This window comes from Neopsephotus bourkii, unplaced genomic scaffold (assembly GCF_033783945.1).
Source record: "Neopsephotus bourkii isolate Nb327-2 ecotype Australia unplaced genomic scaffold, CSIRO-AGI_Nbou_v1 NB_659, whole genome shotgun sequence".
Classification (NCBI taxonomy): domain Eukaryota; kingdom Metazoa; phylum Chordata; class Aves; order Psittaciformes; family Psittacidae; genus Neopsephotus; species Neopsephotus bourkii.
This window is the reverse complement of record NW_026901158.1, coordinates 4,777,229-4,790,734: the sequence shown is the minus strand read 5'-3', so window position 1 is coordinate 4,790,734 and position 13,506 is coordinate 4,777,229. Positions and strand designations below refer to the sequence as shown.

The 13,506-nt window shown below is 47.1% G+C and overlaps 1 protein-coding gene across 4 annotated transcripts in view; it reads right to left on the bottom strand.

Annotated features, from left to right (window-relative positions):
• Positions 1-13,506, bottom strand: part of RAPGEF1 (Rap guanine nucleotide exchange factor 1) — an 82,808-nt gene that overhangs the window by 9,851 nt on the left and 59,451 nt on the right. The window contains exons 12-15 of one of the 4 annotated variants that reach the window (XM_061352715.1): positions 6,062-6,343; positions 4,630-4,722; positions 2,903-2,991; positions 1,457-1,568 (exon numbers count right to left, since the gene is read on the bottom strand). In XM_061352715.1, coding sequence (XP_061208699.1) covers positions 1,457-1,568; positions 2,903-2,991; positions 4,630-4,722; positions 6,062-6,343 — 576 coding nt within the window. The remainder of the gene's footprint in view (positions 1-1,456; positions 1,569-2,902; positions 2,992-4,629; positions 4,723-6,061; positions 6,344-13,506) is intronic. The other 3 variants (XM_061352716.1, XM_061352718.1, XM_061352719.1) reach the window with 3 other exon arrangements.

The following is a 13,506-nucleotide window of genomic DNA, read 5'->3' as shown; positions in this document are numbered from 1 at the left end:
CTTCAATGCTGGGCTAATCCTAGAATTTGAATAAAGCATTTGGTGTCCCTATATGAGGATCTGGGCTGATCCTCACTCAAGTCTCTCAAGGCCAGGCTGTAAAGCTCAGTGAAAGCTGAACCTTCTGTCCATAGAAGAGTGAACAGAAATGTCTCAAATGCTCCCAAAAGACCATTAACGGAGCAGTAACACTGTGTGAACTGTCTCAAAGTGCAGGATCATGTACCCCAGAGGCTGTGGGGTGAGAGGTCATGCATTCAACTTTCATGCTCCTGGAACATCAAAACCTAGCGAGTTAATTCCCTAATCTGGAACTATTTGGCTGGAGGTCACCTGAAGTGATCCAATAACCAGGAGCAGAAAACAGCCCTGGTAACGGCTTGACCCCTGCCTTTCTGCTCTCTAAAAGCATCTTTCTTCTAGCTACTGTAATTCACAACTGAAATATGTGAAACGGATCTATCACTCAGCCAGCAGCTCCCACGCTGCACGAAGCAGCTCGTGGTGGCAGTTCTATAGTGTTTCAAACATACAGACCATAAGGGGGAGAAAAAAGAAGGGCTGACAGATCTGCTAGCCCAAATGTTCAGAAATCACTGATTTCTAATAAGGAAGTATTTCTGCAGAGGAGACTGGAGTCGAGCCTGGCTTCCCTGAGCAATGCCTGTCATTTTAATAGGCAAAATACAACCCCCCTTGGATTACAGCCAAAGAGCAGCTATGTCTAAGATGTGATTTTTTCAGGTGACCCTCTGGCAACATCCATGAAATACTGCTTAAAGAATGAGGAATAGCTTCTCACTTTCGCCTGCACATCTCGGCTGACCAAAGAACACTCCTAATGTGCCAGTAAATGATACATTCTCTCTGGTTTTCAGCCTAGCCCCCTGACAATCTGAAAGCTTCAAAAACCTTCATATTCCCCTCGAGCTGCACGTGAAAGACAGCTTGGTTCAAGAGCACAGTGAGCAAAGCTGCCTGGGAGTGCACCCAAGGCTAAAAACAAAGCCATTTCTCAAATACAGGAACAGTCACTTCAGCTGCTCTTCCACACCAATAATATAACATCCTGCTCAGGGAATGTGCTAAACTCGCCTTCTTTCTGAAAGGTCAACACCATAAACCTGCACCTGGATTTATTGTGCTCAGCCTCCCAGGTGCTTCATTTCAGGCTGGCACAGGGGAAAGAGCAGACTGGGAAAAGGGCACGAGATGCGTTGGTTTTTAGAGAGACATCTCACATTTTGTTAAACACCCATTCATTGCTGATGCTCCCTGCCTGCACCAGCATCTTATACTTTCACAACAGCTGCACACATAAAGCTGCATACCACTTCTGCTGTAACCTAGTTTTCCCTATCAAATAAAAGCTGATGCCTTGCTTGTGCTCACAGAGAATCAGGTTTCAATACAGCATAAACCAAAGAGTATGAAATCAAACCCTGAATGCACCTACCTCTTGCTTCAACGTTAACCTAGCCATAATTTCACTGTGGTCGATAAGGGATAGCTCATCTACCTCTTCCTCCAACTGGGATGATTCCAAAGCATCTGGTGACTGTTGCTGCCTGCAAAAAAGAGGGGAAATATCCATCAGTGTCATTGCCCATCCAATTGCTGGTCCACTCGAGCTCTCAGTGTACAATCCTTCATTAAACGACAGTAAGTACATAGACAGCCTGGAGGTAAACCTTCTGCAAACAAGGCCAAACTCCTAGCTCTAATTCTGCTGCTTTGAGCATCTCTTGACAAAGAGGAAGATGAACCTTTAGGACCTGAACACTTGTCTGCCTGTGCACTTCTGGTAGGCAAGATTTTACTATGCCCTGCATAAGTATATACTTCCATGTCTCCTTAATCCACCAGCTTTTTAGTGCACACAAATCTAAGCTCTTCCTCAAACGTATAGAGACTGAGCACACCCTGTACATACATATCTTGGTCAGCTCACGACCCACTGTGCTGCTTCAAGGGGGGATGACAGGATCTCTTTTTGCAGGAGAATAAAGCAGAAAGCTCTGACCACTTTTTTGGGTACATCCACAACACTAATATTCCTACTTCCAAAGGCTGGTTCTTGTGCTTGGACGTATGTTCTCTGTGCTGCTATTCCTAAACAACACAAAAGCATGCATGTTCTTTTATAGCTTTCCCCAGGCACAGGCTAAACTCCTGTGCACCAGTCCATACTTCGAAGCAGATAGTGAGCTTGCAGAGCACTCTTGTGTTGTCTCCTTCACTGCAGGGATTAAAACCCCCAAACCAACTGCAGGAAAATGGGGGAGGGAAGTTGACTGTCACACACAAAACAATGCCATCCTCTATTTTTGCTTTAGAAATGCAATTGAAGAGCAATCTCAAGCAGCAGGGAAGCACTCCACTCCTCCTGAAGCCCATCTGTTACAGCCTGCACCTCTTCATTTACATAGACAAATGATAGCTAAGAGCATTAGAAGGGATATAAAGCCTCCTGCTCCAAGGCCCCAGCCAGCCTCTAACTAGCAGGGTTAGGAGGAAATTCCCCTCTGGAAGACTATTTCCTAGCAGTAAGACAGACTTTTTTTCACACGTTTCCCTGGAAGCAGAAGGGAGCAGCCAGTGTCAGTGACAGCACTGCCAATTAGGTGGGCTTAGGAGGGCTAGCACAGGCTGCATTAACCCCCACAGGCTCCCTGAGTTAAAGTAACAGCATCTTGCCAGGATCCTCCTTCTTCAGCAGGATCCCACTGCTCACCACTGTGTGAAAACCCATGTGTTCTTAAGGTTTAGAGACAACTGAGGAGGTTGAGGGTGGAACAGGCAGCCCCAAGGAGAGTTTGGTAAAGGGCAGGGCTGGTGGGACATTGGTGACTCTGCACCCTTTGGGGCTGGGGAGCAGGAGTACCAGGAGAGTCAGGCTCACCTTTCAGCACCATCTTTGCCTTCCTTCCCCATGGCACTGCTGTTCAAAGTGGAGTCTTTGGAGTGGCTGTCTTTGACAGAGGGAGATTCCTGCAGAGAGAAAGGAGGTTTTCATTATTACAGGGGCTCCTACACCCCAGCCAGCCTTGCATTTACAGTCTGCCTGCCTCTAAACAGCCTTTTACTGGAAATTCCTCCAGAGCAGTTAAAGACTGATGCAAGTTAATGCCAAATGCCAGGAAAACACAGCAGTTAATCAGACAGGAAATTTGGGAGCATCTCTGGAGACTAGTGTAATTAGTACTGTTTGCTTTTAACATTGTGAAATGATGCTGAAAGTTACAACACAAGTCAGCTGTTGTCTTGGATTTTAACCCTCTCACAACTATTTCTCCCCTCCAGTCCTTACTGTTGAAATACACTTGCTTTCTGCTTTAATCAGAATGGTTACAGCCAGCTCTAAGCTCTCCAGTTTCAGTTCCCCTCTTGATCTCAGCCCCCAAAACACCAACTGGCCTTAGGGGGTGGATGCACACTGCCGATCCCACCTCCCTTCTCTTCCACCAGGAGAGCTTACACAATGATGTAACGTTTCCACTTCACAATTCATGGCTGTGGAAATGAGACTAATGGAAAAAAGCAGAACCAGCTGAACCTGCGGCACAGAACAGCAGGTAGAGAGCTCAAAGCAAAGATACAGCATTTTAAATTAGCCATTTATTAAGGAGACAAATAGCCATGAACGACAAATGGGAATATTAATCTAACAGTGTTGGAGCTCAGAATTATTTAATATCATGCAGAGTGAGACTTGGAAATTCAACCTATTGAACAGACAGGACTGAAACCATCTGCACACTATCCATTCAGCCTGGAAAACAGCACTGGTGAGCTTCAGGTTCTTGGTGTCTGCAGAGGTTTTCCAGACTCTATCTGTAAATCCCTTTGCTTCAAAGTTGAGAACCAGATCACAGCTGCCCAAAAGGATGGGCCTGCCTGGATGTGTCTCTTGAAGGGAAATGATGGGAGCGCTATCTCTTGGCATATTTAACATCAGCATGGATAAAGGTCTTGGACACATCCTGTAGATGTGCCTTCCAAGATGACGGCAGGCAAAAGGATCGCCACAGATTTCTGATGCTGTTTCCTATGACCCAACAGGAAGAGGGCACCTCCCTGCAGTGGAAAACACCCTGTCTCCTCTAGGAAATAGCTAAGATATGAGGCTTGAGCAAAGGAAGAAACAGTGTGCCATTACAATGCTAAATCAATCACTTACTTTGTATCTAAACGGTGAAGGAAAAAAGAAATGATTTAGAGCTCAAGGCTTTCTGTATTAAAATAGGGAAGCCAAAGCAGTTAGAAGAACAGAAACAGTCCCAGGGTGGTGCTGGTCAGGGTGCAGCTTTCTGGAAGGGAACCTCACGCAAGCAGCTCCAAACAGCCAGCGAAGTGCAAACCAAACAGCGTGGCAGGAGAAGCTGTCCCTATCTCCTGCCAGGGCTCACCGCGACCCCAAAAGCATCGCCTGCTCTGCACCGGGAGCAGGACGCCATCCAAGCCAGGAGTGGGCAAGCAGAGGGACCACCAGCAAGGGAGCCAGGGCAGCAGGATGGACACAGGAGCTCCACAGTGTGCAGAAGAGGCCGGTGCCAAGCGCGTCAGCCCCAGCATGAACTCAGCATGCACCAGGCAGCCCCTTCCCGGTGTCCTCTCCAGGTTACTTACTCCTTCAGAGCGAGGGAGTTCCCCGTTGCTCTGGCCAGAGGAATACAGATTGACGTATTCACCCTCACCAGCCTCCTCACTGGCGTTTTCACTCTAAGGGAGACAGGATGAAAGGAAATATGTGATGGTGCTCCCCGCCAGCACAATGTTAGTGAGAGAACGTGCCCACTGGCTGGGAGGAGAAGCGCGCTCGGCAGCTGCTGTCACCTAACTGGGAGCCCTTCCTTTGGCTCAATGGCCAACAAAGTACAGCCAAGGCTGTGCTTTAGCAGGGGTTTTAAAGGACTATCCTGAAGGCTGCAGCAGGCCAGCAGCAGGCACTGCTTTGCAAGAGCTGCCGTGGACTCCATGCGAGACTGCAAAGGTGTAATATGCACGTGCAGATATCAAGATTACAGAAGCTGAGCATCCAGAGCTTGACAGCCAAGTGCCCGTCCTACCCATGCTATGGTCCTGCTCCTAACTGCACATCAGCCCTGCAGCCCTGAGGGTATCAAATATACCTCTCAAACTGTGATAAAAGCACATACTAAGGCCATCACACCAAGCTAAACCAAACTTGAGGGTTTCTGGGATGTTACAAGGACCCAACACAAGGAAAATCAACTGCAAGGTCAGGTTCATGGTGTAAAACCCAATCATTTACTCTGCAACCAGTGTTCCTCTTCCAAACATTGTGAGGAGGCAGCACTACCATGCACCGTGCTGATAGGAATCAACTTGAGGCTTTGCAGCAAACAAAAGAGGAGCTGCTTGAGAACTGGGTGTTTAAAAGAGCGGCTGTAATAGACAAACCTGCTCACTGATCTGCAAGACTGATCTGGGACCTCAAACCAGTAGTGCTGTATCAGTGTGGGAACAGCGTTGCTCTAACTTCACCAACGTGATGCTTTGCATCCATGTGCACTGCCACCAAGCACACAGATAAGGCTGCTGGGAACTGGGAAGAGCAGGAGCCTGGAGAGAGCAACAGGTTTATGCCCAGGAGGGACAGAGCTGGACTGGACCCAATGCTCCTGGGGCTCGCCAGTGACTTAGGAAGGAGCAGCAATCACCCTGCAGAAACTGCAGGATGTGAACCACCTTTAGGAGCCCATGTTTAGAAACAACCAACCTCACAAAACACTCCTTTGCCTTCCTCAGCTTTGTGTTACAATTGCAGGAAGCTACAGCAACTTCTCCTCTCCCCTTCACCAGCATTTGACATTTTGTGTTTCCTACACATGTGCTAACGTTTTCTCAGACCTGCTGACGCTGTTCATTTGTTCCAGCCACCGTTTTTATATGAAATTAACTCTCTACAGTTCACACACACATTTGCAAACCAGATTAGATCACATGTAGCATGTATTCATACAAGAGACATTTTCTTTTAACAAACAAATAAGCGCAGCCTTGCGTTAAGATGCATTATCTCTATGGATAGTCTCACCGAAGGCGTCTGGAGAGAATCAGTGAAAGAGGATTCAGAAGGAAGGCAGACAGGAGCATTCCCGTTAAAGCTGCTCTCCTGAGAAGAGGAGTTTGGCACATCCACAGTGCTGGGAGACTGGCTGGCTGCGGCGGGCACCGCTAGGTCAGAGCTCTGAGATGGATGGACGGGAGGAAAAGGTGGGGTGGAGCAGGAGGAGGAGGTAGAAGAGAGGAAAGGAGGTATGGAGACTTGGTTGTGAGGCACAAAGTCCTGGGAGTAGGACCTAAACACAGATTTGTACTATGGGATGCAGAGACGTACAACACAAAAACAAGGAAGATGGGGAAAGGAAAGAGACAGACAAAAGAAAAAGTAATTAGATTGGCAGCAGCGTAGCAGTGACAGCACAAGGCACAACCCCAACAGAGGCAGCTCTATTTTATCACCCACACACTACAGCAGGAATTGCTACCTGGGACACGTCAGCCAGTTTTTTCCAGAGACTTGCTCCTGCACAAACAGCAGCTCGGCTGCTCAGCCTCACAGAGAGGAAAGGGGCACCAAGGTGTTTACCTGCAGGTATCCAGCCTTCGCTAGGCAGGGTTTGACAGCCTGGGTATCTCAGTCCTTTAATGACAGTGACCCTGAAAATCACTTGAGTGGATGATGAGAAGGCAGGCAGAAACCACGGCTGTGAGCATGTTGGAAATATCTAGATAGAGAAAAGTCCTCCGAGTGCTTACTGCTTCTCTGGGATTTTCCACAGGATCCAAATTTAAGATGCCTTTTGCTCCAGCCCTGTAATTTAACAGCTACTGTGTCAAGTCTGTTCCAGAATACACAGCTCCCAGGGAGGAGTGGCTGGATACCGTCTTTCAAGTTACACTGAAGGATAAAGGAGCTTATGCTGCTATTCCTTCCCATTTGAGCAACACAGGGAGCAGAAATGGTAATTGCCCTCAGGAGCGATGAATTCCTTATCAAACTGATCCTTTAACGCAGTGCCTCAAAAAGTCAGCTGAAGAGATGAAAAGAGATCATCTGCGTAAAGCTTTATTTCACTATCTCTCCTAATCATCAGATTACTGCTCAGATAATATTAAACAGGGTGCAGTGGGAATATACTGTGCCAAGAAAAACAAGAGCAACCCTCTGTCTTTTAACATCTGGTGCTAGTAAGATTTACCATCAGGGTTAAATCCAAAACAAAGCCGACACCCAGCAAAAACCAAAAGAGACAATAATGCTAAACCTGCTGGTGAGGAGTTTATTTAGAAACCTGAAGAGCTCAGCCACTGGTGAGATCTGTGTTGTAGCCAAGTGGACCAAAGGAAGAATCACATCACCCAAAACAAAACCCATGCTGAATGGAGCTGTGACAGTCGCTCCTTCGCGTGCTCTGCAGCAGAAGGATGGAGTGGTATAGAGCTCTCCAGAAGCACAGACACAACTCGCTCAAACCAGGCTGAAAAGTGGCACCATTGGTGATGTAAAAAAGGAGAAGGGACAACAAAGGCAGGAGTCAGAGAATTCAGGCTACCTTTCCCCAGGAGAGTGAGCGTGTGACAAAAAGCAAAGCTGAGTCTGTCACCTGAGCCCTGGCAGCAGCATCCAGTCCAGCAGTGGTATTTTTGTTTCTACCTAGGAAAGACATGAGCTTAAAAACCTAAACTGAGAACAGCCTCGGGCCAGAAACCTGGGCAAAAAAAGCTTCTCCACTACAAAGGAAAGGAAACATAAAGGTCAATGGCTACACTTTACCTTCCACCACCTTAATCCTCAGTGGTTGCCCTCCGCTGTGCATGGAGTCCTGCAGTGCTCTGGGTGCATTCTGAGGACCTCAGACAGATTGCAGGCCATAATACAGAGAAGCAGAGGGAGATGCTTTGGAAAGAGAGCTTAAAAGACCACTGGAAAATAATAAAAATGCAAATCCCTACCACATGCCTGTGGCTAAAAGGAGACTGGCTCTAGGACGGGCTCCTCTCTCTTCCTGCCTGTTTCTTTCCGGATGAGCAGCCCTGGCTCCAGGGACACCGTCAGCTTTTGGTGCTGCCTCAGTAACAATGACAAGTCTAATCTCTGTATTTACTTTCTGCCCAGATAATGCTGTACATTTATTCATTTTCACTTGCACGGCACAAAACACTAAATCCCTCGTAAGAAGCCAGGCTCATGACATCACCTTGGCTCAGCAGATCCATTGTGCCTGCCCATCTCCCTGGTATTTCATGATCTCACTGGCTCTAATATGACAACTATTGCCCCAAAGCCCAGGCTAGACCCTCTCCCCCCCAAAAAAAGAAGAGGGGCAAAGCTGATGGAGAATGTATATCCCACCAACCACTGCTGCAACGGTTCAAGGCGGCACTCAACAAAGTGCTGTCCCGATAACGAGATCCTCTGATGCAGTAAAGCAAATAATTTGTTCAAACAGAACCTATGTGCCAGCTCCCCTGGAGCTGGGCTTCCTGCACCCACATGAGACAGCCAGCACATGCTGTCATTTACTTTGTAGTTGATGGACATCTCCCTCCAAGAAGCCCCAAGGTTTTTTGTCTCTGACCTGTCGAACCCAAGAGAAGAAGCCAAGCTTTTGGAAAGCAGTGGTGGAGCTCAAGCAGGGCAGGAGAGAAAGGAAATCACTGTCCTCAGTCAAGTCACTCTGGGACAGGCAGCACCCTGCGAAGCTGTCACGCTATGTGATGGAGCTGGCAGGGTTAGTTCGGGCCAAACACTGGCTGTGAGGCTCAGCAGCTGAGCTGCTGCCTGGTACACTGCCTGCAGGCTGAGCTAGCTGCTCAGGGACAGGAATTACTGCTGCTGGGGCAGGAGAAATCACACAGCTTCTGCCTTACACAGTTTCAGGGACATTAATTCCAATTGAAAGGCAATTCAGACGTAAATATAACATAACACTGCATAAATCTTAGAAGTTTGACTGTGGATACGTTACTCCTGACAATCACTATACATTGATTTCTCCTTGGTCTCATCAATACACCTTTTGAAACAGTCTCTTGGCATGAGAAGTGTTGAAAATGCTGCTTTAAGGCCCAGGTGCCCAGGAAAATGCATTCATCTTCATTATGTGATCCGTGAACAATCATTTAAGGACGCAGACATGCTCTCAGCATGCTGTTAACAAAGGGAGCAGCGCAGAGAAGCCTTTGGTGCGCTGGCATTAATAAGCCAGGCTGCTCTCCGACTTCCAATCCTGTTGTGAAGTTGCATCTTGTGGAAAGGGAGCCAGGGAGCCCCCGCCTTCCTTTGGAGCCTGCAAGCAGCTCTGGAATTCCAGCTATGCAGCCGTGCTGGGACAAGAGCCAAGAATGAAGCATACTTTTAGAGGGGGAAAAAAAAACCACCCTGCGGTGGAGATGATGTCCATATGGCACCCATTCCTGCTGCTCCCCAGTCAGGCCCTGCCCAGCCCAGCCAGCAGCTGCAGCAGGAATTGTGGCAACAGCATCCATGGAGTTTGGGTGTTGTACATCTCTTGGAAGCCCTGTCATCCTTTCAAAGACATACCTTTTTGGGGAGAGGATAGTCCATTCAACAGAAATGTCACAAGCAAACCAGTCATCCTCTAGTCTGACCCCCAGGAAATCACAGGCAACAGTTCATCCTGGAAACAGATCAGTGCTTGTTTTAATCTGCTTCTCAGAGGTTTCTTTCAGGGTCAGTAAGACCTCAGTTACGCTGTGCTGACACAACCTCCTACCCCTTGGCTTTACTTTAAATGAAGTACTTCAAGATAATCTCTGGGAAAGTTAGAAAGAAGGATGCATCCGGATCCTGTGAGAAAGGATGCTTTCCTCTATCCAAAGTCCGGCCATGCTGCCAGGCTCCCACCACAGCACTAGAAGATGATCTGTCAGCATGAGTGATCCTGCAAACAGCCAACACAAAGACAAGAGTTCCCTCTCCTCTCACCAGTAAAGTGGATCTTAGAAACACCTATCTGCCACTTGGGAAGTGCTTCCACAAAGCATGGAAGCAACCTCGTCTCTTAGGAACAGCAGGAAGCCAACATGCCCAGCCCTGAATGCTTACAGCACACCTTGACACAGAGGTCTCCCAGAAATGGCCTCTTTCAATTTGCTGCCTTTGATTTTCTGCAAGGGTCAATATTTTAGAAGAGCTTTCCATCATCAGCAGCAGTGTTACAGGATGTCCCTAAGGTCAATGACATTATGACTGTTTATTTGGATTAGATGGCAGGAGATAAGCACTCCAATAGAAAACTTATTTCAAGAGTGACACTACTCTACATTCACTAGGCATGGCTGACCACAAGTAACAGCATGTTGCTATAAAGGGAGCCACTGGTTCTGCGTTACAGCAGTCTCTATCCTAAATTCAAAGTTGAATTCAATTACATGGCTGACAGAGCATCTGCAGCATCAGCAGACACAGTCTTTACCTTTTAAGCACAACCTTCTCAATTACCCTATGGAATTCTGCCAAATTAATCTGTGATCCTGTCAGGCACTCCCACATCAGGTAAAGCACCAGAATTCCAAAACATGAAGCTATCAGAGGAAAGGATCAATCTTTTAGATCTCCCCTGCTAATGCTATTGAAAGAATGTCGTGGGCAACATGCCAGAACTGGATGCCCACATTCTAACAGCACAGAACTACATTCACAAACTACTGGGTGTTGCACAAAGCCGTTACACCCTGAGACTATAACTGCATAGACAACTATTGGAAAAGACTTCCTATCTCATGACACAATGCTGGACTTCCAGGTACTTTTGCTAATGAGGAAGGAAATGCTCCTGCAATGAATGGCTGGAAACACAAGCTGCCAACAGAATGGCTTCAAGCACTGCCACAGGAAAGGCAGCAACTCCTCATGCTTGAATGTTTCTCAGCAAAGCCTCTGACCCAGCTGCACAGCTGACCTCCCTGTTTTTAAGCAGTGGTTAGCAGAGCAGATGGATGGATGGGGCTTACTGTTCCCTTGGGAAAGGGTCTTCTGGCTTCTGCACGAGAAAACAAAATCCAAACTTCTCCTTAAGTGGGAGGGATTCTGGAACATCTTTGCAACAAATCAAATAAGGGGGCAGCAGGGGAAGAAAACATTTGTAAGATATATTAACATATGTAGGAGCTATTATTAACCATGCTATCACACATCTCTCTTTTGGAACTACCAGGAGAATTCCATCTGATCACACCTACGGCGTCAACTCTTATTCAGCTTGTAGACAATACCACCATATCTAGCAAGCAGATCTTTAAAAGGCAGAGCCTGGAGACAAAGACAAGACTCCTAAAACTCAGTCACATAAGTGGGGTGTGTGGCCTATGAAGTCAATAGAGGGCTCGTCAAAGACCTACACAGAGCCATAGTGCTCCAAATGCAAGAAAAACATAAACCACTGGAGGAAATGGTTTTCAGAAGCAGGAATTGGTGATCCAGCACACAACAGCACTATTAATACCATTGTGCAGCCCTGCCGTGGGCAGTGGAAGTGAACACAGAAGGAACACTAAACAGGAAAGGCAAAACAATATCTAGGACTCAGAGGACAGTTAAATGGATGCAAATCTCTCCCTCCCCCTCAAATTAAGGAGCCAAAACCTACTTATGAGAGAAATGAATTAACACTATGATTTCCCAGTACTGGTTTGACCAAGGCTCCCACCATCAGATCACCATATGAATCAAACCAGTTCAGTGGGGAGGGCCAGAACTGTGGCTCCTGCTGCAGGCTGGAAGCGAGCTACAGGAACAGGGGCAAGGCAGGGGAAACATGTGAAGCACATGTCTGCTTCGTGTACATCTTTAAGCACTTATCAGATCCTCCTTTTCCTGAACATACGTTAGCACACAGACATGAAAGAGGAACAGTTGCTGTGAATTTTCTGTGAGCTTACTCAATTTGCTCAGGAATGGTGGGAACAAGTGAGAACAGAAGCGCTGAACCGGAGCTTTCATAAGGAAATCACTTGCGCCTTCTGCTGGAATGCTGACAGCCAATTTGGTTTCTGGAAAATTACTGGAAATGTTTCTTAATTAAAAAGAAAACATAAGAAAAACCAACATTTTGAGAAAGTTATTTCTCCATAGTGGAGGATGCAGCCAAATTTCCACTAATGGCATGTACATGCCTTGGAGAAACAAGTGTGTTCCTTGTTTCAGAGAGGAAAAGCTTCCTAGCTGTAACTGAATGCAAGGCCTTCTGCAGTCTTTGGTGGAAAATATGTGGATGGATAGCAACTGAGCTTGTAACAGGCCTGATTTCCTGTCAGTGCAGAGCTCCTCAGCTGCCAGGAAGTAACGAGATTCCAAGATCTGCCATTCAGGTACCTGCCCACCCATTTCCAGTCAAACAGCACATGGAGCTAATGAACCAAAGGACAGTATCTCTGTCTTCTGAGAAGGAGGGAGGGAGGTGATCAGCTACAGAAAAACTACTGCAATCAATCACTGAGGACGATGGTTTCTGCATACCTCCTTTCCCAATGTTCAGCAACTCAAAAGTACTTTCAAGAGATGGGAACCCCTAGACTTATTCCTGACGGTACAATCCAGTCGTCCCCCCGACATTGGATTTAACATCTGTGCATGGGATGGGGAATGATGCTGCAGCTTCTTAAATATCAGCCCACACTACAAATAGGACCCTTGCTGGCACAGAGGCCAGACACGAATCAGACTCGGTTAAAAGCAAGCTCAACTTGCCAAACCTATGAGGTTTGATCCAGTTGCTCAAGCTCTGCCTCCCTCCAGTAAAAGCTATTACCTCTGACACAATTTCCTGCAAAGAAGGGAAAAGCGCGATTAGTGGGTTGAGAGAGCGGTGGTGGCTTCTGGATTGCAGCAGTGCCTGCAGTGCTGGCGCAAAGAAAAGAGTCAGGGTTCTAGAAAAGAAATTCATACATTAAAAGACTAAAGATGCTCTGAGCAGCTTAACCTCTTTTCTGCTTCAAAACACCATCTAAAACCAGTCTTTTTAAGCCCCGTAAATCAGTAGTAAGGCATTAGTCCTTCACCTGGCGTACTGAGCTAATGGGCTAACATGCAAAACATGGTATAGTTTCAGCTTTGCTGCAGCCTGCACATGAACAGATGGGGACAGGGACAGGTTTTCCCCCTGGGATTGACTCCTGCTGTCCACGCCAGTCTCCAGGGAAAGAAAAAAGCACAGGGCACTTCCTGAAAATTGGCTACGCTTGGCAAACCTGCAGTGCTCTGCTTGCCTTGGGTCAATGGACACTCATTTCATTTATGGGTTCTGACTTCCTGGTATTGATCTAAGGAGGTTTTTGCTTCCTGTATAGAATGGATAACTATTTATGTAGGAGACATATAATTTTAAGAGACTCAGTAACCACCACTGATATCTGGGTGTGCAAGAGGCCAGCCCTCAGCTGGCTGGTATCTGAAAGGTGTGCTCTCCCCAGCATTAACTCCCTTGCTGGGGTTGGTGCAAAGCTGATGCTTAA